We start from the raw sequence: 25,365 nt of genomic DNA, 5'->3' as shown, positions 1-25,365 counted from the left end.
TCCAAGTACTCCACAGCGTGGCTGGCAAGAAAGGGTATAAAAGAAGGAAATCTAATGACATGGCCTCCTTTTTCACCTGATCTGAACCCCATTGAGAACCTGTGGTCCATCACCAAATGTGAGATTTACAAGGAGGGAAAACAGTACACCTCTCTGAACAGTGTCTGGGAGGCTGTGGTTGCTGCTGCACACAATGTTGATGGTGAACAGATCAAAACACTGACAGAATCCATGGATGGCAGGCTTTTGAGTGTCCTTGCAAAGAAAGGTGGCTATTTTGGTCACTGATTTGGTTTTGTTTTGTTTTTGAATGTCAGAAATGTATATTTGTGAATGTTGAGATGTTCTATTGGTTTCACTGGTAATAATAAATAATTGAAATGGGTATATATTTTTTTTTGTTAAGTTGCCTAATAATTATGCACAGTAATAGTCACCTGCACACACAGATATCCCCCTAACATAGCTAAAACTAAAAACAAACTAAAAACTACTTCCAAAAATATTCAGCTTTGATATTAATGAGTTTTTTGGGTTCATTGAGAACATGGTTGTTGTTCAATAATAAAATGAATCCTCAAAAATACAACTTGCCTAATAATTCTGCACTCCCTGTATGTACCCTGAATGTTGTAGCACTAGTGGTGGTGTACACAGTATGTGGTCACAGGTTGCAGCAGGAGAGCTGTGTGCAATGCAAGGTGAGCTGATAAAAAAAGCAGCCATACAGTACTGACATATGTTTGATTTACAACAGGTGCCTTAGAGAGAGATGAGGTAATGTCACGGGCAGGAAATGGGCATACTAGTGGCAGCAAAGATATCCTGAGGTCAGCAGCCAATACGCCTTGGATGATGGCGACTTGGGATCTGAGATCCAGGATGATAAAAGGACAAAGTTCAATGAGCTGCTTGTAATAAACACAGTCTTGGGGCCATAAACAATAGCTAGCCTGCCTGTAAGCTTGGGTTGTTTGCTGGATATCAGTTCAGGGATTAAGAGGCAGTTTGCAGATCACAAAATATAACTCCTTCTTGCAACAAGTGACCCTCAAAAAGTTCCCAGCAAACAAAAGGTTAAACTAAAAAATCTATTATATATATATATATATATATCTTTAGTGGTCAGCTTCTCTGTAGGCCTAGTGCCTTATTTGAATTGTCAACCGACACACTTGTACCCCCAAAATCACCAAACATCTTCACCCATTGAGAGATCCCTTCAAACATGGTAAGTGGGGACTCTTTTGCCCTGAAAAAAAGAAAACACTTCTTGTTGATGTGTCAGGAGTAGATTTTAAGTCTTCTGAGACCGCCCAAGAGTCATCCACATCAGGTGAGTGGGTGATTAAAAAAAAAAATGGATGGTCCTAAAGTATCTAGGCAGTTGGATCAAAAGATGCAGCCTGGCAGTACAGATCCAGTAGACTGTCGGAGAGGCAGATCAGTCTGTAGCCTCTATAGATGCCCTAACAGGAAGAAGTGGCAAGCATCCAATTACAGGCTGTAGATGCACCAGTTCATGCTTGGGCCACCTCCAGTACAGTGGCAACAAGCTGAGATAACCTCTGCAGCTTCTCTCCTCATGAGACTCATCAGGAGGGGCTTCTAGTAGACCTTCTTTCTCAGAACTATAGAAAGGCCCACCCAGCCATCCCAGACAGCAAAATAAACATCCAATCAACAGCAGCCCTGCCTGTCATGATGAGGTCACTAACATTAATTGACTCGGGGTAACTAATGGGATATACCCTCTATGCCTATCCATAACAATGCTTAATTACACAACAAACTTAACACCTTGATTCAGCTTGCATTGAGCCAGGAACAAAATTAGCTAGGCTGCCTACACTAGTTTCTAGGTTCTTCTTCTCCCAAGACAACAAACTAAGCTCTCTGTAGTCATTAGCAACATTACTGGAGAAGCGCCTATAAACGTGCCACAGCAAGACACTGAGCCTCCTAGCCTGTAAGGGATGCCAAATAAATTAAATGCAGGCAAATGTCTGTCGTGTCTGGCTCTCACATACTCAAGCATAAATAAACACCTAAAGATGTACCCAGCATGCAATTCTAGGGGCCTCTGGTTTCAAGGCAGACTAGGCAGGTCTCGGTGACCAGGGGCAGACTCACAGCCAACTGGGATTATAGGAGAGTGCAGGGCTCGACCATCTGTATGTACTAAGGCCATGTTAGGGCCTAGTAAAAAAGAAAAAAGAAAAATCGACAGGTAGGCACTATTGTTCAGTGGTGCCAAAATCCATGTACAAAAACAAGCAGAGAATGCCATGGGTTGCTAGCTGCACTAAGCCCATTCCCTCTTCTTCAGCTAAAGTGGGCTGTTCTGCTCGCCTGTCTGAATGGAGCAGTAATGTGGGCAGCCTGGCACACCACTACCATTGCAGTCTTGGAGACTGATGAAGAGGAGGTAGAGGTTCCTGGCTGTACGACAGCAGGGATAAAGTAAGAGCTAACCTTTGGACACCCAACCATTGTAAGATGAAGCTGAATTGTCAATGCAAACCGTTTCACTACAATACAACAATGAATTCCCTAAATCAAAAAGACATACAATGAAACACAATGTTGTAACTACTCTTGGTAATTTCCCACCCATGGGGAATTCTCTACTGCTCCAAAAACCACTACATTTCTGCATCCCGGGGCACAGCTGTCAGGAAATAAATCAGATGCCACTGTTTCTACAGTCTCTGTTGGGTCAACGGATAGCATACCAGCATGATGTATAGTGCTCTGATGTTGGTCCACCGGCCAAACTGGTGGAGGCAGAGATGCAATAGGTGCAGGTCCACCTTTATGAAATACTACTCAACTATCATAGTAACAGATTGATTCAGACACTCCTTGAGTCAGATTACTCTTCCTACTTAGAAAGATCCATGTTCTGCTACGAGAAGTACGTTGCTTCCCTTGCAGTCACAATGATGGTTTGGGAAAATGAATTAGCTGTCGTACAGGCATTAGACTGTTCCTGTGGAGCACCTTGACAATCTAACACCCGATCCCTTGCAGATGTCATATACAAGGATGCTGTGTAATTTTCCCTTTGTGTCCAAAGCTGCCAAGTATTACTGTCTATTGGAAGGATTCCCTCTTCCATTGTTACAGCAAAACTTGTTATGTGCAGCATTCTTCTGAAGAGTTTATGTGACTTTTTAAGCTGCCACTGGACAACCACAATCATGGGAGGGTTACACAGCCAAACATGGCGGTTACTCTGTGATAGAGCTCCACCACCCGTGCAGGCCATCTGATTAATATTGGCGCTCCCCCAGTGCTCTGAGCCAGGTTGAGCACTGGCGATCGACATCCAAAGGCGGGTCCACCCATGGAGCCCAAATCGGTCAATGGTCAGTCGGCGGGCCAGACTGTACCGCTCTTTGTGCTGGCTGCGGCCACACAGAAAGGCCGCGCAGCAGTCAGTGAAGTGGAAAATCGGTTCTCAGAAAAAGAGGACACTGTCAAGACCCATACAGAGCGCCAGGTGACACTGCAACATATGGTGAACCAACTGGAAGCCAGGGCTGAAGATGTGAAGGAGAGGCCAAGGCAGCATTAACATGAAAGTGGTGGACATTCCTGAAGGAGCGGAGGGAGCTACACCTACCAAGTTCATTTGGGACTGGCGGGTGAGCTGGGTTTCCAAAGATGAGATATCAGCGTGTTTCATTATTGAACTGGCCCATTGGGCCCTGACTGCGAAGCAACTAGTGGGGGCCCAACCTAGACTATTCATCGTGCAGGTGCTTAATTACGCTGACAGGCACGGAAGATGAGTCATATGATCCCCGGTCTAACCAGTGCTGATTTTCCCTTGACTATACCTTGAAGGTGCAACAACAACATCGTTCTTTCCAGGAGGTCAAATGCAAGCTCAAGGACATGAGCCTCACATACATGCTTTTATTTCCAGCCTGCCTAAAGGTAATTTTTCAGGGTAAATCCTATTTTTCATAATCCTAATAATGGGTGATATAATAAGAGTAAATGGCGCTGCTTGTCATGTGTCCAATGTATTCCCAAAACACCTGATGGTGCACTTAGAAGAAGATCACCCTCTGCTTCTTTAGTTTCAGTGACAAGTCACTGATAATCACTTGTATATATATATATAAAGGCACACATCCAACATTCAGTCCATTAAATCAATGTCCATATTTTGATTCCAACCGCAACTACGCGTTTCTTTATTCTTTAGATCTTAATTTTTCAATCACATGGTATTCACTCATTGACCAAAATCCAAGCCAACACGTGTTTCGTCAGGGGTGTACCCCATGACTTCCTCAGGGCTGTAATCAATACATATATAGTACGTTTTTTGTATACAATATCATATAAACCACAACAACCATCAATACATTTCTTATTTGTGTTCATCCCTCATGCAAAGAGTGGGTACATATATATTTAAACAATCCATACCAGTCTTTCAAATTACAATTTACAGTGTGGTCCCCAACGTGCAAGCATACAGAAGTGTAAGTTGTAATTAATATTAACTGAATAATTAACTAAATAAACTAACGTGAAAATTAATTAAGAAATGATACAAGATAAAGAGCTATCTAAATAATAAAATACTAAATATAAATGAGAAGACAACCCTCCACCTTATAATTACAGATCAAGCAGGTATTGATTGTAACTCTCTTGAGTTTCTTGTAACTATCAAATCGATGGCTCCTAAAATAAAATCCATACAATTAAGTCATCCCATATATTTCCAAAATTAAGGAGTCACAGCCTTAATATATACAATATTAATATATAAAAGTCTCCATCCAAAAATGTGCCGCCTCCATTTATTCACAAACAGCCTTCTGTCACTGAAAATCCTTATATTATTCTGTCCTCATATCGTGCCTCCCATGTTCAGTAGATCAGAAAAGCGATGCGGCTCTCGTCGTAATACACTTTTCCGAGAGCCTACATCAAAACAACAGCGCGTGTAGGCTGTTAATTAAACCGAGCCACTTTTAAATTACTAAACTCCCCGCACGCATGTTTCACAGGATTTAGTAAAACTTGATTTGCCCAGTACCGATACCCGCAAAACCGCTCATGTATCTTTATTCTTAATAGCGCTGTCCTCCAAAGAATAAATTTAACTAGGAAAACATACAAACTTCAAGAAACCATAAATTGCTTATCACATTACCGCTATTGTTGCGATGTTATTATTTTCAGTAGTGTGGACTGTTAATTAAACCAGACAGCTTTCCAATTTCAGAGCTCCCCGCAACTATGTTGTACGGGAAACTGCAGAGCCCTTAAACTGCCTGATGCCGATAGTCGGGAACCTTTCGTATATCTTCATTGTTAGACGCGCTAACATAAGAAACAAAATAAAACTAGAGAAACATATATTTTCATGGAACCATAGATTACTTACCACATTGCCACTACCGTCGCGAGTACGCCAATGTTGTCATTTTCAGTCCATTGTCTAATCTCCCTTTTTATCTTCTAGTTCAGAGGTCTTCAAACTGTTTGATGCCGGGACCCCCTCTCAAAGATTTTTAGGTCTAAGGACCCCCTCCTGACAAAAATTTCTAGAACCTGGTACTCCTCATCATCGTCAATAATAAATGTCCCCATTTCCCACAGCAAATAATATTAATATTATTTCCTCACCGTAAAAATTAAGCAGTGTTTAGCAAACCAAAGGTCAGTGAGTGTGGGTGCGTAGCCAAAGGTGTAGCTAAAAACAAAGGTCCTCATTTATGAGGATTTGGTGTGGGACAGTGCCACAGGTCTTCTTGCTACACTGACATACACCAATACAAAAGGGCAGGAATTGACCGTATTCATGAAATACAATGCATTTCTGTCCTTTCCTCTTGCACTGGCACACAAATTGCCGCCTAGCACCACAGTGGCCAGGATTGTTTTTGTGCAGGAAGGGGCACCTTTCTGCACAAAAACAATCCAGAGAGGCATTGCACCTCTTTCTATATGTGCGGCAGATAGCAACACATGAAAAGAGGAAAAACAAGTAGACATTAAAACATGTCTCCTCATTATGCCTGCTCTGGAAAGGACTAAGTTTTTGGCACTGCTCCAGTTTACGTGATTTTGGAAATCTTGGGCAGCGTCAAAACCCATGGCAGTTGCGTGGGAACACCCACCACAAAGCCCACGGAACCTCTCCTTGACGCAAAGTAAGGCAATGCAGTGGCTTGCACTGCCTTGCCTTACTCCATATCTATGAGGCGATTCAAAGCCATGTAGGGTGGCTTTGTGTCACCTTATACGTATGATTTAGAGGCTTGTGCCGCTGGAACGTCAAAAAAATGATGCTCCAACAGCTCAAGCCTCTCATAAATAAACCCCAAAATATTCTAAGTTGTTTTTAAGTCTTTCACCATCAGGTAGCTACATATAGAATAAACAGCCAGCTTTAATGAAAAATAAATAAAACAAAGTTGTTACTTATTGGGAAATGCACTGTAGTGCATTAGGAAACTTCTATTAGTGAATGCACACGCAGTATAAGATTGGGGCTCTTGGGGCAAAGCTATTCTGGTCACGAGGCCTACTCTCCTGGTGATCTCCATGGTGTAGCAGGACTGGTTGGGTTGCTATGTGGCGATAACAGGGGCATTACAGGGTCTCCCATTGCCCTTAATATGTGTTCATGCCCTGCCTCCACTTACAGTAGGCTTTCTATCTACACTGGGAGACTTAGTGAGGCCCTGTGAATTCTGGGTGGTGACCTTAATTGGGTATGTGATTTTGGTCTAGATCGCTTTGTGGGCAAGTTGAAGGCTGGACAGATGGTATCTTTAACAAGATGACTTTAAAGATGAGTGTGAGAATCAGACTCAGCAGTTTTTCACTAAAAAAATCAGGGCTCAGTGTCCTCGTTGGGAATGTTATGGGAGGCCCAGAAAGAAACACTTTGGTGCCATAGTTTTAGTTACATTAAAGGCCATAAGGGAAAGGCTAGGCAGAAGATCAAGAATCTTGAGGAGTGTTATCTGAGATTTGGAGCTTCTGCTGGACTTGTTGCATGCACAGACCTTACTTAAGCAGGAGCTGACACAAGAGGCTCGAGAAGCGGGGACAGCCACCTGTAGCAGAATCCATCAGTGTGGAGATAAGGCCAGCAAGACTTTGCACAGGCTCTGCACTCCCAGATTGGTCACAGCCCCTGTGGTGTACTTACAAGTGAGTGATGAATAGAGGGTGGTGGGGAGAAAGCCAATAGCTATGGCCTTTGGCAACTACTAGAAGACCCGATGAGTCTGCAAGAGGATTTATACCAGTTTGAGCAGAACCTGCGATGCCCACCCTGTGTTTGGAAGATAGGGATGCCTTTGAAACTGAGGTAACTAGTGAAGAGCTGAGGGCGGCCTTGGCACAGCTGCAAATCAGGCAAGGGACCGAGGCCAGATGACTTCCCGTCCGAATATTGGCACTTAGTGTGGCCTCAGGCAGGTCAGTTAATGCTAGGAATGTTTCAGGAGGTGCTAGAGAGGGGCAAACTGCCTCCTGATCTCAGGACGGCTGCCATTGTGGTGTTACTGAAGCCCTATACTGAGGGCAAGCGATGTGAAGCCTTTCTGCCCATTTTGCTCTTAAATGAGGTGGTGAAAGTAAGGGCTAAAGTGTTGGCTAATCGGCTGGGGAAAGTCATCAAGCATCTGGTTCACCCTGATCAGTCAGGGTTTATGCGGCAGAGGGCCACGCATCATAATTAGAGTTGGGACCCACACGTCATAATTTGAGATGGGTGCATAACGCAATTGCCTTGAGTGGGTTGGTGGAGGAACATACAGTCTTAATATCAATTGATTTTCAGAAGGCATTTGACTGTTAGCTGAGCCTATATTTTTGCGCTCTTTGCCAGAGTGGGCTGTGGTCCTAAGTTCATCAGGTATATGTGTCTTTTGTACAGCAATCACCAAGCCAGGATGTGTGTCTGTGTAGGGGTGGGAGGGGTTGGTCTCAGACTGGTTTCCATTGATGAGGGGTTGCTGTCAGGAATGCCCTTTGTTCACCTTATTATTTGCAGTAGTAATTGAATCTTTGGCAGCTTGGGCACAATAGATGCATTGTATAGAAGCGTTGAGTTTGGAGACGTGTTGAGTGACCGAATCTCTTTGTATGCAGATGATGTGCTAGTGTATTTGGGGGACCTAGCCGGATGTAGATGATACATATCTTTGGCACATTCTCAGGCCTATATATTAAACCCAGGAAATCTGTGATCTAACCCATAGCTCCATGCCCAGCTGACATGCCATGGGCACAGGAGATGCTGATCTAATCCTAAGGGTTCTGTTATTTGGCAGTCTTCGTTACTAGGAGCGTGTAGTTCATTTGATGGCAACCTGGTACCACAGATGGAACAGCTGTTAGGGGTGTTAAGTTTTGGAATGCACTTCCATTGTCCTTGATGGGACGCTTGGCCATCTTTAGGACGGTTCTGCTGCTGCAGCTTTTATACCAGTTGCAGAATGACCCCTTCCCTCTTTGTGAAAATCAATGCAGTGCTGCGGATGCTGCTCTAGGGGGGTGGAATACCACGAATCCCATTAGAAAACTGTTGCAGGATGGTATTTGAGGCAGATGTGGCCACACCGTACGTTGGCTTGTATTACTGGGGAGCTCATCTTCTTATTATCAATAAATGGTGATTTGGGGGGGGGGGGGGCTTCGGGACCCAACCTATGCCCTTGAGTGGAGAGTTATGGGCATGCAGGACCTCCCACATCTGCTAAAAAGGGGGCGGTGTGTGCCAGAGTCTCTTCCACCGGCTACCAGGTTGGTGCTCGGGGTATGGGCGGCAGCTAAAAAGGCCACCAGCTGGTCTGGCAGGCGAACATTAGAAACGCAGCTATAAGGAGGGGCATAACTTCCACAGGTTGTGGCCTTGCGAGGCTTCATGGTGTGGGACAATATCGGAATCTCAACTTTGGGGGCTGTTCTACGCAATGGTGTGTTGAAATTTGTTCAAGAGTTACAGGAGGAATATTATCTACAACGCTTGCAGTTCTTCAGGTACCTGCAACTCCGGATTTGCGCTGCTGCTGGCAGGTTGAAGTGGCAGAGTTCTCATCTATTGAGGTTAAGCTCCTCCTCATCAACGTAAAAGAACATAACCTATCACAGGCATATGAGATGCTGTTGAGGAATGCCCCAGACCCTATGGTGGTGGTGGGTCGCAGGGCGTGGTAACAAGAGATAGGAGAACTTGATGATGATTGGAGAAATGCTCAAGACGCTCCCTGAGAGGAAGTTATAGTTTCACAGTTTAGACAGATACAGTTGAAACTGCTTCACTGGGTATACTACACTAGGGCCAGACTGGTAAATGGGATTGATATCCGATGGAGGGTGCTTAAGGTGCGGATGATCCCCGGGGATCTTGTCCCATATGTTTTGGCACTGCCCTCTCTTTTCTCCTCTCTGGGAGAGGGTTTTGGGGAAATTAGAGAGTGCTGGGCCTGAACATCCCGGGATATTCCAGATTGATATTACTTCATGTAACAGACAAGTTGGGTGGCACACAATACCAGAGGGCACTCCTATGGCTAGGCCTCATAGTAGCCAAAAGAGATTTTGCAAAGGCCTGGAAAGACGTGGCTGCTCCATCTGTTGAGTTTGGGCCAAAGGCATGAACTTTTGTATGGGCATGGAATGCCCCATATACAAGGCGAGAGGCTGTCCAAAGAAACACTACAAGATATGGAAGGAGTGGGCTGAAGCCAGGGGTATACATCTGGAACCCTGCCCTGACACCCCATGATCTAACAAAGGTAAAGGAAGTTGACAAATAAGGGAGAAGCTGCATGAGAGAGCGAGTGGGGAGGGGGCAACGTGGGCATGGACTGTACATATATTTTACGGATAATTATGGTCCAAATGTCAATATGCTGTGCTAATGTTATAAGTTATGCCTGTATTGAGTGCTATCGACTCACCTTGGTTAAAAATTCAATAAAATGTTTGTCAAAAAAACACAGAAAGCAACCGGATGGTTAACAGTTGACTCCAATATGACTTAAATTAGGCCTTAGGCTACCAAGCTGTCCTGCTGAGAACTGCTGAAGCGTTCATCTGTGCATCACACTTTGGGGTACTAGCTAGTGGAATGATTCTCTTCAAACTGACCGTTTACTTAATTAGCTCTCATTCAACATCTGTGCCCGGATCTGAACACATTCGTGCTTGTCAGACAGATTAAAAAATGTCTTTAAACAATGCCTTTTTACAAGGTCACACACTTTCTATTCCTGATTGGGGTAGGTATGGCAAGTGATCTCTGTGGAGCATGTTCTTGTGGTCTATGCTGATAGAAGCAAATGAGAAAATCCTCCTGTGCTCTGAAGATAGGGTGCATTCCTTGGTTGACCCTGGTAACGCAGAGTACACAACTCTTGCAAAGCATCTCATCATACGTTGCCAGAGAAACAGGAGAACCAACTTCGGAGCAACTACGTTTTTTTTTCTCCAAAACCCAGACACACAGAGTCAATGTATAACGGACACCATTTCATAGTATTTTCAGCAGAAAAACAGACATTAGTAGGTGTGGTAAAATGGCTGATCTAGGGTGTTTGAGTCATGTGCCTCCTCCCCATAGTGCGTGCCCATGGTGTCTGCCAAAAGAAAGAGTCATGTCAACGCCGAATTACATCAATGCAGTTATACCTTCCCGTCACTGGAAGCGTATTGCTCAATCTCACTAAGAAACTAGAACGCAATAAATTGATGTCTTTCATAATGAAAGGACGATCATCTTTAGGTAATGCTTCATGGTATACAGTGCCTTGAAGTAGAATATTAATCAGGAGTTAGCGAGTTTCCCGGAGCTGCGAAGAAATGTGGGCAAAATTTACAATTCACCGACAGCATCAAAGACTGACCAACATCCTTGTTAAAGGCCAAGTGTCCGACAACAGGAGGGGAGTCAATGCGAGAACGTATTCATCTATAAGACATAAAGGGTGCTTGATACTTCTGTCAATTAACAAAAGCTTGGGTTCCTTTCTGTTAAGTGTCGACCATTTAGAGCCATCCTGTTGGGACTGAGATTAGTAATCTGCTTTCTTTTCCATCCTGTCGAGCTACTGGTCAGGATAGAGTTGTTGACAGTGTTGAGTGATGCTGACAATGTTTTATGTAAGATACATCAGAACTGCGAGTCTGACAAGGGAAAGGTCTGAAGTAAAGGAAGTTGGGGAAAGATGCACCGAGGAGCGACTTGCATGCGGCAATTTGAAACTATACCCATTTGCAGAGGTCTTGGCACCTGTCACGTGCTATACTACAAGTCTTGCGCTAAACTGCAGTACAGTCCGCATTTATAGCAAAGATGATGAGAAGCAAAGATGACAGTGTTCTGCCATGGTACATGCAATCCACACCAGCACAGAAAGGTCCTATCTGCTGGTGAATCAAGGAGTGCTGGGCTACATTGCAAGTTGTGCTTGTAGAATTAAGTGTACTGCGGTTTAGAGGGATGGAGAAGCTCGATAGCGTGACGACAATTACAGCAAACTTTATACAGTACATGTTAGACGCTGTCTTTTCGGCAGACATTTTGCACACCTCGTTTTGAAAGAGGTCTGTGGGTGTGTGGGAAGAGTAGTGGCACTCCAGAGACCGTTCAACAGTTAAGCATGTAACACATATTTGCTTATACGACAAAAAAAAACCATGGTTAAAATATTACTTTAAACAAAGAAGTTGTGATCTACAACGTAATAGATTACAGTATTGACTCAACAGGGGTGCCATTTTGAGGACACTTTTTAGGTATGGCCTAGAGGCAGCTTTAACTAGATCACCAGTCATGTTTTACAAAACGTTCATAATGAATATATGTACATAGATACATTAACAGTGCTTGAAATGAAAAAATAGAAGTGCAATAGAGTACCTGCTTGTTTCGGAGAAGTGCCCGTACTCTACAATTAAAAGTCTTACGTTTTTTTTCTAGAGAAGCGCACGTACTCTCCCTCTCAAAATAAATAAGTACCGGTCCTCAGTACAGGACAGTACCGGCCCATTTAAAGCACTGTATACATACCTATCTACATAGAGGAGCTTTCTGTCAGCGCTCTTCATCCACTGGTCTGTTCAAGAGTCATTCACATTTTCCTTGCACACACCAGAACACAAACCATGGGGCACAAGGTCAACCCACTTCAGCCATTGGCTCTCTTCACGGGAAGCGACGGTGCTTTGCTTCTGCATATTGGCACATCTGCCTAAAAAGTATTCCACTTCAGTTCAAAGGCTGGTGAGCATATCTCTGCTTTAATTTGGCTGTGAATCATGTTTTTTTTAAAAATAGGATTAATTTTTTTACTTTATTTTGCAAAAATATGCAGATCACGTTTCAACGACTGCATTTTTACTTCTAACTACTTTTACAACGTTAACGGCTACTGCATATTATACGCTTGTCAAAAGGGGAGAAAAATATATGCTTTGAAATGGTTTATATACCTCCCTGCTCCAGTCACACATTCTGCAAACAAGGAGCGAGGGGGTGGTGTGAAAGTGGGTGAGTGCAGACAAGGGAATGGGCGAAAGGTAAGAGGGTGATGCGAGGAGGGGCAGGCCCAGAGTGCAGAATTTCCAAGCTTATGTAACTGCAACTTTTCACTAGACGAAATATTACACTCAATTGCATAAATAACGCATCCTAAATTTCAGATTAAATAGTAATGAATACTGAAACAAGTTCAGAACGATTTTTCCTAAATTCCAATAAATACGAACTATGTTATCTCTACTCCAATTCAAAATATATTGTATATTGGATGAGGATACAGCGAAGTAATTATTTTGAAATGTTTGTGGCAACATTTGAACCAAACATCCATCCTGAGCATGATCAGTTTGAACCTGTGGATGGAAATTTTGGAATGGAGATTGTTAAAGTTCTCATTGTTCAGTGCATGATTCTTTAGTCTCGAAAGTGGCGTTTCTGTGGGAGAGTTGGTATGCCATCGCCCTGACCTGCTGGAAAGGTGTCATATTTGCTGAGTGAACGGAGACGAAAACACTAACAACAAGCATTTGCAATGCAACGGGTCTAGCGTTTGCTCATGTTATAGCTGATAGCGGTGTAAACTCCGAACCCGACTTTTCACCTATCGGCAAAAGTGCATTTATGTACGTAATCCAGAAAAGTGCAATTAACTGTGTAAAGCGCTCGACTTCTGCCAAGCGAAATCGCACTAGGAAAATAGAGAAAAACTAGTCCACGAGCCGGACAGAAAACAGCGAGCCTCGCATGTTTTCTGTACTTGGTCGATGCGCTCGAGGAGGTCTAGCCACCGGAAAAGGCATGACATATGCATGCCTTCGACTAATGAAAGCAAGCAGATTTTAATAGGCAAGCCCACAAACCAATGAAAAACACTGACGTGACGTCGACAGGGCTCCGAGCCCTTTTCTAATACCTAAAGCGTCTCGCAGCGATACGAATGCGCGAGCGCATGCGTCGCACGCTCAACCCTTAAAAAACAAGTTGGGAATTAGTAACAGACGAGGGAATAGAAGAAATACTAGCAGATGCCTGGAAAGAAATCTTCTATTACAGTTCCCATTTCATTCCAAAACCTAATTTAACACAATGCATTGCATTTTCTGAGTTCAGATTTCTATCTCCGCGAGATACTGCAACCTGCGCGAGAACACCCTTTACCTAGCTATGGCGATCCTGACAAGGTAAACTTAAACATAGTATTTGCTTCCTGTATAATATTTGCCATCACAACCCTCAAATTAATCAGTTACAGAATATCTGTTTATTTATTTTACATTTTTCTACAGCACCACTGTACCCGAGGGAGCTGGTGTGCTTTGGAGAGAAACACCACCATAGAGCGCCCAGTCTCAGAATGACATTCACCAAACTGAAGGCAGTGAAGTCATTACAATGAGTGGAGCCCCATCAAAACCCAGAGCTGGTGTGGGGAGGAGGCGTGGCAGAGAAGGAAATGGTTGCACATAATTGGGACCAGAGAGCAAAACATTAGAAGCGGACACCAAATATCGCGTGGAAGGGAGGTGGAGGCTGGAAGGGGTGGAAAGGGAGACTAGGCTGATGGTGATTGGTACGGGGGAAGCAGTTTGAGGGGAAAAGGGAGGAAAGATGGAAGTTAGGGGAATGCCGGGAGCTTAAGACAGGGGAAGAGGCAGGTAACGATGGAAAGCAACGGAAGATCACAAGGCTCGTGAGGTTTAGGAAGGAGATGGAAAGGGTGTACCGGACGGGAGGGGCAAGAGGCAGAGAGTAGTAAAGAGACATTAAGGTAGAAAGAGGAGGGGGCAGAAAGGAGAGGGCAGGCGTGGGAGGCCTGGGTATTAAGGAGGAAGGGGAGGCTGACGTGAGAGGCAAGAAAAACAGTAAGGTGAGGGGGGTGTGGGGTGGAGGGAGGCAAGGGTGGTCAAATACAGTAGGGGGAAGGAGGAGATCGAGGGCCGGGCTCTCAGGTGGGTGGCTACCAGGGGTAAGAATGGAGAAAGAAGAGGGCGAGAGGAGCAGGTAATATAGGTGCTGAGGGGGTTGTAGGAAACGTTTAACTGCAGGGGTGCGTTTGAAGCCGGAGATAAAATTAGTGCAGGAATTGATCTGTCGTTCAGAAATAAATCTATTGTTTGTGACATTATTTGGTAATCCTAATGAAAATTATGCAGTATATGTGCCTAGTTTTCACGCTGCTAACCATTCGTGTATGGGTACGGTTATTTTGCGTTTGCTAAGCCAGTCAAGTCCTTTGCAGCACCTGATTTGAAAGGCGCCCGCATTAAAACGTAGTTAATAGTTAAACAGGACAAATACAGCTGCCATCACAACTATATTGATTTCTTACATTTACCCAACCATTTTAGGTTCTGAAAAAAATCAAGTACTGTAACGTCCACAGAAAAATAAAAGGCAACTGGATCACTGTGTGAGCTACAGATATGTTTGAGACGTCACGCCTATTTCGAAAAAAAATACATCAACAATAGATGAAAGACGTTAGTTGACAGTACGCTATGGAGGAAATAATAAAGCTGCATAGCTTTTTGTTTACTTAAAAAGCGTGACTGATAAAAAACGCAGCAGGATTTCGATAAATTCCAACCCGAGACAGTAACATGCAGAGGCCAAGAAGAAACTGTTGGAGTATTAAAATGTTTTGGTTAGACCTAGTGAGTAAAGTCAGGAGCATGATTTATAACTGAAGGACTTTTAAAGTTGGAAATTAGCACGTGTGGGAATAACCCAAACTAAACAACCTTGTCAATGATTCACAATGAAACCCTAGAAAGCTAAAACAGTCAAATATTTGCATAAGAACTCGAATAAATAAAATGTATGCATGGAAATCTTCAACTAAGAACAAAAATATAAATGAGATGCAAAGACGCAATTGGACATTTTCGTTCCAAAGAGAAAAATGTATTTTCCAGAGGACAAACATTTACCTATACTTCATTAAACATGAGTGTGCTCTACACATTCTAACCAAAGAAATGCACCTAAATTTGCTTGTGATACGAATAAACGCGGGTACAGTTTCCTGAAATAGGTATGTGACCACCCTAACCAGGAATGTCCACCTACCCCAACTTCCAATTTATGAATAGATAAATGTAACTATCCCGGTGAAATGTGCACATTTGCAAATGTACTTTGTGAACAGAGAATTCCATCAATCCCAATTATAATGTGTAAAACTAAGCCAAGGTGGTTAGGGCACGGGAACACGTGCAGCAACTTGACTGCCATCTTCTCCTTGACATGAATATGCATTGCCTGTGAACTTTTACTGTTTACATGACACTTCTGATAGTCTCGGAGAAAGATAAAAAAAATGAAATTTCAGCATTCTATTATATCAGCATGATTGTGAATTAAAACGCAACATTCTTCACCACCTACTGCTCAATCCACAATAAATTCAGATCATGAAGTACATGGCCTCAAATATTCAAGAATCTGAAAGTTGACACTATTTTACTGAACAGGCAAATATAATGTTTGCCACTGCTCTGCTTAAAAACACAATGCCTCCTTCTAACTGCTTCAAACAAGATTGTGCCGTATGAGCTTGGCATATGGCACAGCAAAGTATGTAGCATGACATAATAGCAGAGTAACTCATCATCATAGTCGATGCAGGCCATATTATCCCACACCACAACACACACTATGGAAGGAGTGTTCATATGCGCCTCCTGCAAGTTCCCATGCACTCTCCCACACTCCACACCAGCAACACCAAGTGCACTCACAAACCCGCCACCCACTTAGGCTCACACAGACCAAAAATCACTAAAACAACACGCCACACTCCCATGTATCCTCAACACCCACTCACTCACTAAATAAACAATAAGAGATATGGGACCTACTGTACAACCACTCTTTTTCACAGAAACATGGCTAAACCCAACCTTGGCACCTGACATCGCTACAGTCATCCTCGCTGGCTACAAGATCATTAGGCAAGATTAGCAGCACAAGCCCATCATATTCAAATATAACATCAGCTGCACTACCTACAGAGACACTCAGCCAGCTAAATGGAACACCTCCCTTTCAAGATATGCATCTTTTAAATGCTCCCTTTGTGGAACCCTAGTATACAGACCACCGGGACCTGCATCAATTTCGCCTGTGACATCAAGGACTTGATCATACACCTCATCAAAGCCAGCAATTTCATCCTCCCGAGACCTTAACTTTCACCTGGAAGATTGCACTGACAAAATCTATAGCCCTTCTAGAAAGCCTTGGCAATCTTGGCCTCACCCACCACGTTCTGGAAACCACTCACACCGCCAGACACTTATTGTACCCGATTTTCTTCTTAATCAGCAACATCAGTCGACAAGTCAGCAACTATGGCCCAGACAGAGCACTCACTTGTCAGTTTCAGGATACCCATCCCACACCATTACAGGTCTATCATCACTGAAACTGCCCACCGCAGCTAGAAAAGTATCTCAGAAGAAGGGTGAGCTTTCGCCCACTCCAAGCACCAGCCTCGGCACACCAGCAACTTGTTGAAAGCCATCAAGAATTTAAACAGCTGGATCACTGCATGCGCTGACAACCTGGCTCCCCTCAAGCATAGCCCAATGACAAGAGCCAGACCACAGGCCAACTGGTATACAGAGGAACTCAGGCTGAGGAAACATTACTGAAAGCAACTGAAGCGCAAATAGACAACAAGATACTGCAGATAAGGACATCTTCAAATCAGCCCAAAGATGCTACCAGCAGCAAATACAAAACACCAAGAGCACTGCTCTTGTAGATCACATTGACGCCAACATCAGCAATAAAATCTTTGCCAGCAGAGATTTCACTATGCCTCCTGCTGCCTCCAGCAACATTGACCCCTTATAAGACCTTTGCAACAAGCTCTCAGATTTCTTCTGTAACAAAATCACATCGATATACAGCACGTTTGACCCTCAACCAGACCTCAGCACAACTGTAACTCAACTTCCCAGTGAACCCTGACCTTGAGGCCTGCCGTTACCACTGTTGAAATTGCTGCCACCATGAAGACCATCCACTCTAGGGCTCCCTCCAACTCTTGACCCCACTACACCTTCACCAAAGTACTCCTACAGATCAACAAAGTGCTAACACCCATCCTCAATTCCTCCATTGACTCAGCCGCATTCCTGGACACATGCCACCATCATGTCCCTGCTCATGAAACCATCTGCTGACCCAGCCACGCTTTCAACTATAGATCTATCTAACTCCTAAAATACCAGGCAAAGGTTTTAGAGAACCTAATGAAATGACGTCTTACTGACCACCTCAACAACCACAAGCTCCTTGATGACACACAATTCGGATTCAGGCCCAACCACAGTACAGTTACAGCACTCATCGCTGCCACAGATGGCATCCGTATGATCCTTGGCAGAGGAGACACTGAAGCCCTCATTCTCCGGGACCTCTCTGCAGCATTTGACATGGTCTCACACTCCATCCTCATCAGTCGCCTCCCAAGATTTGCATACAAGGAACCGCTCTCCACTGGATCTGTTCATTAATAAATTCAACACAAGCTATCAGTCTGACACCTTCCTACTTGGAAGTCTGTAAACTCATCTGTGGCGTGCCTCAAGGGTCATCATTCACCCCACCTTCTTTAAAGCATACATGATCCCTTTGGCCAGCGCCATCTGTGCACAGAACATCAACATAATCTCCTATGCAGATGACACACAGTTCATACTCTCCCTCTCGGACAACACCCCCCAAAACAAGAAACAAGTTCACCGCCTGCATGACCGAAGTTGAATAATGGATGAAAGCCAACTGTCTCAAGCTCAACACCAACCAGACAAAAGTAATGATCTCTGGCAAGAACACCTCACCATGGGACCCAAACTAGTGGCCAACTGAACTCAAACCCATACATGAACCCAGAACTCAATAATAATCATCAACAGCAAACTGGACAAGAGTGCACAAGTAAACACCATCACCGCATCCTGCTTCCGCACCCTGAAGATGGTGAGGAAGATCTTCAAATGGCTCCCAAGCAACAGTGGAAAAAATGAAACTCCCGCTCTAGTCACCAGCAAGTTGGACTATTGGAACACCCTCTATGCCAGGATGACCAAGCAACTCACGAGAACACTAAAACCATCCAAAACTTGGCAGATAAACCAATCCTCGACTCCTCACACAGAACTACACTGGCTCTCGATACACAAATATGCTCAATTATTATTTGTTTCTCTCTTTCTCTCTCGTCTTTCTCTCTATAAATCACCCAGACACCTGCGCTCTGAAGGACTCCTGCACGCGCACATCCCATGCACACAGAGAAGGAGGGCGAGAGTTCTGTCACATCACTCCTAAACGAGTGAATTATCTCCCACTCAAGATCAGAGCCATCCCCTCCCATCTTGAATTCCGCAGGAAGCTGAAGACTTGGCTTTTCAATTAACCAAACTTCCACAGGCAGGGCTAGGCACACACTTCTGATCATCACCAGGATACCCTTGCGGGTGACAGTGCAATTTACAAATACACATAACTGTTCTAATGTAAGACTGTGGCTGGTGTATTCACTCACTCAGTGCTTTCCTAATGTTATCCCTACAACCATCCTTGCTTTTCTCCTAGGAGGCAGTGATTTGGGCTATTTAAAAGCCTTAGGTTACTAACTGCATATTACAAAGTGAGGTTGGGGTGGAGTACTATATAATCCAGTCTTAGGGCCTAATCTAGATATTGACAGACTAGTTACTCTGTCACAACGGTAACAGATATCCCATCCACCAAAATCTAAATCCCATTATATCTTATGGGACTTAGATCTTGGCATCTTTGTCATTTTTGTGATGAAATAACCCATCCGCCAACATCTAAATCAGGCCCCAAGTCTTACTATAGGACTAGTTGAACAGATACAGTGATGCGTGAAAGACACATCCGTTTATTCATAACAACCTGTAGTGAGAGAGCGTGACACATTGGGTATTTGCAACATTTTATAGAGGATAAACTATCAGTGTCCTTATGTGTACCATTACTGCTTATTATGGTACAAAAGGTATGGCATAGATCAAAATAACGAACACAAAGTTTAAAGATTCTTATAAGTCAGATATACTGAATTAAGGGGTGTTTTTTTCAGTAAGAGAAAGGAAATTACAACCACAACCAAGCATAAAACGAATGAGAAACATTTAAAAGATTACTTGCATTGTTGGTCATTTTAAAAATAGTTCAATAGTGTCTTTGTAAGGGGTAGTTTTCTATTTTTAATAAGGCTCTCTAGCCTCTATTAAACTAAAAAGGACACGTAGGACGTTGGTGGAATTGATTTTACTCCTGAAATCTACTGTGCCAAGAAGACCATCTTTAAGTGACAGCATCCACAATGCTATACTTCATTAAGGATAGCGCAACACAACATAATGTATCCAAGCGTGTGATGGCCTAGCTACAGTGTTGTACTTCTTAACACTATAACCTAAACGAACTGGAAGAGCTACTCGATTGTCAAGGTGCACAAATATGTCTATATTTATTATTGTTGGAAAATACCCATTGATGTTTGATCGAGATATTCTTTGTCCATGCCAAACAACAAAATAGATGGTATTAAGGAACCCTGGTACCATAGAACTATTTAGGTAGCCAGCTTTGGGCTATTTTCCTGTAAGGAAAGATTACAGGAGACCCTTATTCCAGCTGTCTCATTATAGAAGACCCTAAGTGTCAGTTTCTGCAGCATTTGCTTCTCCGAGCGTTATGGGTAAAGAGAACCATTAAAAACGTCTTATGAAACAAACAATCAAACTACAACTTCAGTCTAAACAGCGTGACAAAGTGAGGGCCTTGAAACTTCAGCCACACCAGAAACTTACCAACTGGGAAACGACATACTGTAGAGAAGCACTATATGTACCCAAAGAAATAGAATCCTCTGGGTTTGGCAGCACTCTTCCATTATTCGTAAGACATGAAATAACTCTTTGCCACGTTACTTTATACTCTGTCCATGTAACGATTAGAAATACCATTTAAGTAAGTGATGTGAAAAAAAACTAAAAAATGAACGTCCTTATTTTGCCTGCAAATCCAGCTCTCGAAGATCGATGACAGTTCAGCTGGCTAACCAAACTGCGATATACATTACAGGTACAATGGGGAGACACATGGGGTTTGGGAATAAAGCAACGACAATGTTGTTTTAAAATTAAACAAATGACGCAGATGTTATGTGCCTAAAGTTGCTATTCGAGCTGCTCATTTTCTATACAAGAGGGCCTGGGGTAGAGGCCTAGTGAAAGATGAGCCATTTATATATTTAATGATATTATACATTCCAAACAGCAGCGATAAACATCCAATTCGTTACTTTTTATGCCAATAGACAATGCTGCTGTTACCGCCACTTCAATGCAAAATTACCCACATCACAATTTTGAAGAGGAGAATCGAGCGTCGAATTAAATAAAAAATATTTTGACTTAAAAACAAACCAATACGACTGTGATTTAAAAGAACAGCACCTGCATGTTTTCACATAGTGTATCAATTGGGAGACTTACCACAATGCATCCAGCTCTACCTGTTCTCGCTGTGCATGGATATTTGAATGTGTGTAACAATACCAAGAACAGAATGCACCAGAGGTAAAGAGCGAGACAGTTAAAGATTGTCCATGGCTGTGGCGCCTTCTGCCACTCCCCAAGGAACCTGTTCCAGGACTACGACAGACTCACCAGCTCAAGGCAGATAAAAGCTCCCGAGTACGTTCTCAGCACCTCTGGTCCGTAGGGTAGGGTCACTGGGACGGTGCCATAATTGAGGGCAGCTGCAGGAATGGGAGTCGGGGGTGCTCCCAATTCAGCCATGCTCAATAGTTCTGCAGACCGGGCGCGTCCTGAGCCTACCTGGTACCTGGCTCGGATTGCAGCAACAACAGCTACAGGTGAGCGGGGGCGGGACCAGAGAATAGTGACAGCTACTCTACTATTGCCATCGACAGGGAGAAAGGACAAGTACTCGAGGTTGGCAGCAGAACGACCATCTTTAAATGGTGTATTTGTTTCTCATGTATATTACTAGATGTTTAACTGAACTAAATTTTGAAGAAACTCAATAAGGACATTCATATAGGCGTAAAGAACTGAGGTTTACTCACTAACGCGCCTTTAACGTTTTAAGAAATGTGTTAATTGAATTGACTGCTAGAACTTTGGGTAATATATATGCCTTACTACTCCAACTGAAACCTCAACAGCATAAAATGTGTTATTGTTAAAGGATGACGTTCAGGTGAAATGTATAGCGATATACTGAACTTTTGCTCCTTTCCAACATGGCCGCCTAATTCTGTTGCCGTTGGTGCAACGCTTTCATTCTCGTGCGGTTTTAGCATCTGTGACCTCGGCTCAGGTGGGTCTTGCCCAGGTGAGGAGTGCGACATGGTGCTTGGAGCACGGTTACATAGTGTGTACTAGGCGCACCCTTTAATCGAGAACAGCGTTGCCTGTTCCCAGTAGCAGGGTGGGGTGAGTTGGCAGCAGACAGCCGTAACCAACCGGTTCGCTGCACCTATTGCGAGGCGGGAGCGTCGTTGCTGCATAAAAAGCTTGAATTCCGGTGGTGCCTCTGCTGTTTCGTTTTAGTTTGTTTTTTTACATTGCCGTGCAGCACTCAAATTTGTGATTGTTCCCGCTCGAGTGTTGTGCAGTAATTCAAACACCCACACCGCTGCTCACGACACTAGCATGCTTAGACAAGGTGTACCGTGCTGTACCTGATTATCAGGTTGATTCCGACGGACAGGCTGAACCAGTGAAAGGGCATTTGGAGCTGGCATTCCCCAGATGCAATTGACTGTGTAAGCTGTTCATTAACTTCGAAGCTGGCTGGGAACGAAAGGCCCACGTTGCCTTTGGGTGTTTCCTAAGGGCGTAAAATGGAGAGCATCGTTTATATTAGGTATGTCACACAACAACAAAAAACCTTTATTCAAATATACAATATAGTCGTACAAGTACCTAGCTTATTATGCAATAAAGCCACAACAAATTCATACATTAAAAGAGCATTGATCGGGCGAAACAGTGCAAAGACCACAACGCTCTCTTTTAGGGGTAAAAGGCTGCTTTAATAGAACAGGTTTGGCAATAAACCATAACCTTGGCATAAAAGCCTCACAAAACGACATAAATCCTCACTAATACCAAAGTTGACCTCCTAGCCCCTCCCCCGCCGTCTAAACTTACCCCTCAGCACTACCCCTTATCCCATCCCCACCTTGACCCGACCAACCCATTACCCATCTGTCCTGCTGTCCACCTTCTGCAGTTACCCTTGCCTGTGAAAACTCCCTGCCCTCTCATCTTTTATCATCCATCCCCTTCCCCCCGAAAGGCTTTCTGTGAACAAACCCCCGCCACACAGAAAAACCCGCTAAGCGTTTTCCTGCCCCACCCAACCAGACCTGCCGATCCCAAAGTTTCTCACCAAACAACTGTGCAATCATCATCCGAAGCTCCAACAGATAATGCTCATTGCCCAGGAAAGATAAATGTACCCCATCCTGCCGAAATAACTCCACATCTGAACCAATGATGTTCTCATGAGTCAAAACCGAAAAACCCTGCAACCTACAAAAATTCCTCATCTCCCTATTCACCTTCCTACGCTGTTTCTCTATTCCCACAAAATAATTTGCACCCCTCCAAACTCTCCTAGGCACCAAACTAGTCCACACAATATGTGTACCTGCCCAACGTTCTTTAATCCTCCCCAAGTCCAATTTCATAGCCTTCAAGAGGCCAATACCCGATAGCGGCACCAAATCATTCTCTCCCAAATGAATAACCAACAAATCTGGGCAAACCCCTTGTTCTAGTCTTTTAGAAAGTACATATAATAATTCTCCCCACCTAATGGCACTCTTACCCACCCAACTCATTTTGATCCTTGCCCCATCCAAACCCAATTGCCAACCAAAATGCCGTGATGAAGTTTGTTTCTCAGCCCAACGAACTAATGAATGCCCAACAATCCACACAGAACAGGCTCTGTGCGGGCCCCCGACGCAACCTACAAGAGAACATATCTTAAGTAATGTGCATAACAAAATTATCAACAGCACAAAAAACGGGGAAAAGGGGGGAGGTGGGATGGGGAGAAAGTGGAAGGAGAAAATTAAAAGGACCTCATCCTTATTTATACAACCTCACCTAAAGCTGAAAACATTGTGATCTCCACCTCCCCAAATCCTTAATGGCTTCATCTGGTTTACCCAACCTTCTTGCCTCTGTGGCAGCGCCAATCCTAAATGAATGTGTGCCATAACAATTTGGATCCAAACCCAACCTTCAAATTGCCATCTTCAAAACTGCAAGCAATTGCGAAGCCGATAAACAGGAACCATCCTGGTGAACATATACCAACCTGGAAGATTCTGGCAACAATCCGGCGAAAGAAATCCAAAGCCTAAGGGGACAATCACAAGAGTCCTCACCTTTTAAAATGACCTCCTGGCCCCTTCCCAACTGATCCACCTTAGATGAACGCAACCAAATACAAATATCCCCACCTCTTACCTGAACTTCCACACGTGAAATGCCTTCTTTTCCCCTCACTCCCAGTAGCTCAGAAACCCGAAATGCACCATGAAATAACCAAAACATGCAAAGTGATATCAACCGAACTTCCCACACCGAAAAACAAACCTCCACCAGAGCTCCCAATAATGCCCTTAATAGCTGAGATGTAATCGGGCGCCTGCGATCCCCTCGCGCACCCCCCATCCTTGCCCAGCCCATAAAAATTCTCCTACAAATCCACCCTCCGCCGGATCATAACCCCCAAAATACTTATCGTGAAATGAAACCCCTGATAACTTACCCGCTATTGTCACTGCGGACAACCCAGTCTCAATCTGTTGCATAATAAAACAAACGGCATCATCTCGCCTTCTTGCACAAACGTCGAACCCACCCACCCGTTGTACAGCACCTGAATTCAGAAACTCCAACCAGGCCTGAAAATAACTCCTCTTCGTGGACGGAGCTATGGACTGTTGTACCAGCTATAACATCCTCACTCTCCTATCTCCCACAACTCCCCAGGTACTGCAGTATTCTGCACATCCGCTCCCGGTACCAAACCACAGAATCTCTGCCACTGAAAACGAGATAGTGCATCAGCAGTATCATTATTAATGCCAGGTACGTATGTAGCCTTGAACATTATATTGAATCTCAAACAATTGAAGAAGAACATTCTCAACAGCCTGAGCACCCTCTCATCCTTTGCTCTTTGCGAATTTACCAAATAAACCACAGTCTGATTGTCCACATTGAAAACCACATTCCTATTAGCCAAGTAGGGACCCCAAATAGCCAGAGCAACCACCGGGGGAAAAAATTCCAAAAAGGCAATACTATGCTGCACTTCCAACTCAATGGCCAGGCTTCTGCCGCCCAATGCCCGTCCAAAAAAAGGCCAAAACCATTAGCTCCCGATGCATCTGAAAAAATTTGAATTTGCCAAAACCAATCAGAGTCCTCCACCAACATTGTCACTCCGTTGAACTCCTGAAGAAACCCAATCCACATCCTCAAGTCGTCTTTGACACCAGCTCGAAGCCGAATATGATGATGCGGCAGAACCGCACCACGCATGGCAAAACCCAACCTTCTGCAAAACTCCCTGCCCACTCTCACCACTTTGCAGGCAAAATTCAAATGACCAAGCATGGACTGAGCATGTCGCAATTCCATCTTAGGTTTACTCACAGCCTCCTCCAACATCGAAATCAACTGTTGCACTTTATCCTGTGGTAATCTCACCTCCATTTCGAGAGA

The 25,365-nt window shown here is 43.9% G+C and overlaps 1 protein-coding gene and 1 long non-coding RNA gene across 2 annotated transcripts in view; one reads left to right on the top strand and one right to left on the bottom strand.

The window, feature by feature from the left end:
* Nucleotides 1-21,477, bottom strand: part of MAL2 (mal, T cell differentiation protein 2) — a 64,432-nt gene extending 42,955 nt beyond the window's left edge. Inside the window, exon 1 of the mRNA XM_069220656.1 lies at nucleotides 21,256-21,477. Coding sequence (XP_069076757.1) covers nucleotides 21,256-21,387 — 132 coding nt within the window. The 5' untranslated portion in view covers nucleotides 21,388-21,477. The remainder of the gene's footprint in view (nucleotides 1-21,255) is intronic.
* LOC138282779 (uncharacterized) overlaps nucleotides 21,332-25,365 on the top strand; it is a 126,733-nt gene continuing 122,699 nt past the window's right edge. Inside the window, exon 1 of the long non-coding RNA XR_011201001.1 lies at nucleotides 21,332-21,464. This is a non-coding gene — a long non-coding RNA (uncharacterized lncRNA). The remainder of the gene's footprint in view (nucleotides 21,465-25,365) is intronic.

The sequence above is a fragment of the Pleurodeles waltl genome, chromosome 2_2, assembly GCF_031143425.1.
Source record: "Pleurodeles waltl isolate 20211129_DDA chromosome 2_2, aPleWal1.hap1.20221129, whole genome shotgun sequence".
Classification (NCBI taxonomy): domain Eukaryota; kingdom Metazoa; phylum Chordata; class Amphibia; order Caudata; family Salamandridae; genus Pleurodeles; species Pleurodeles waltl.
The sequence above is the reverse complement of the archived record's forward strand: the minus strand, read 5'-3'. Positions and strand labels throughout refer to the sequence as shown.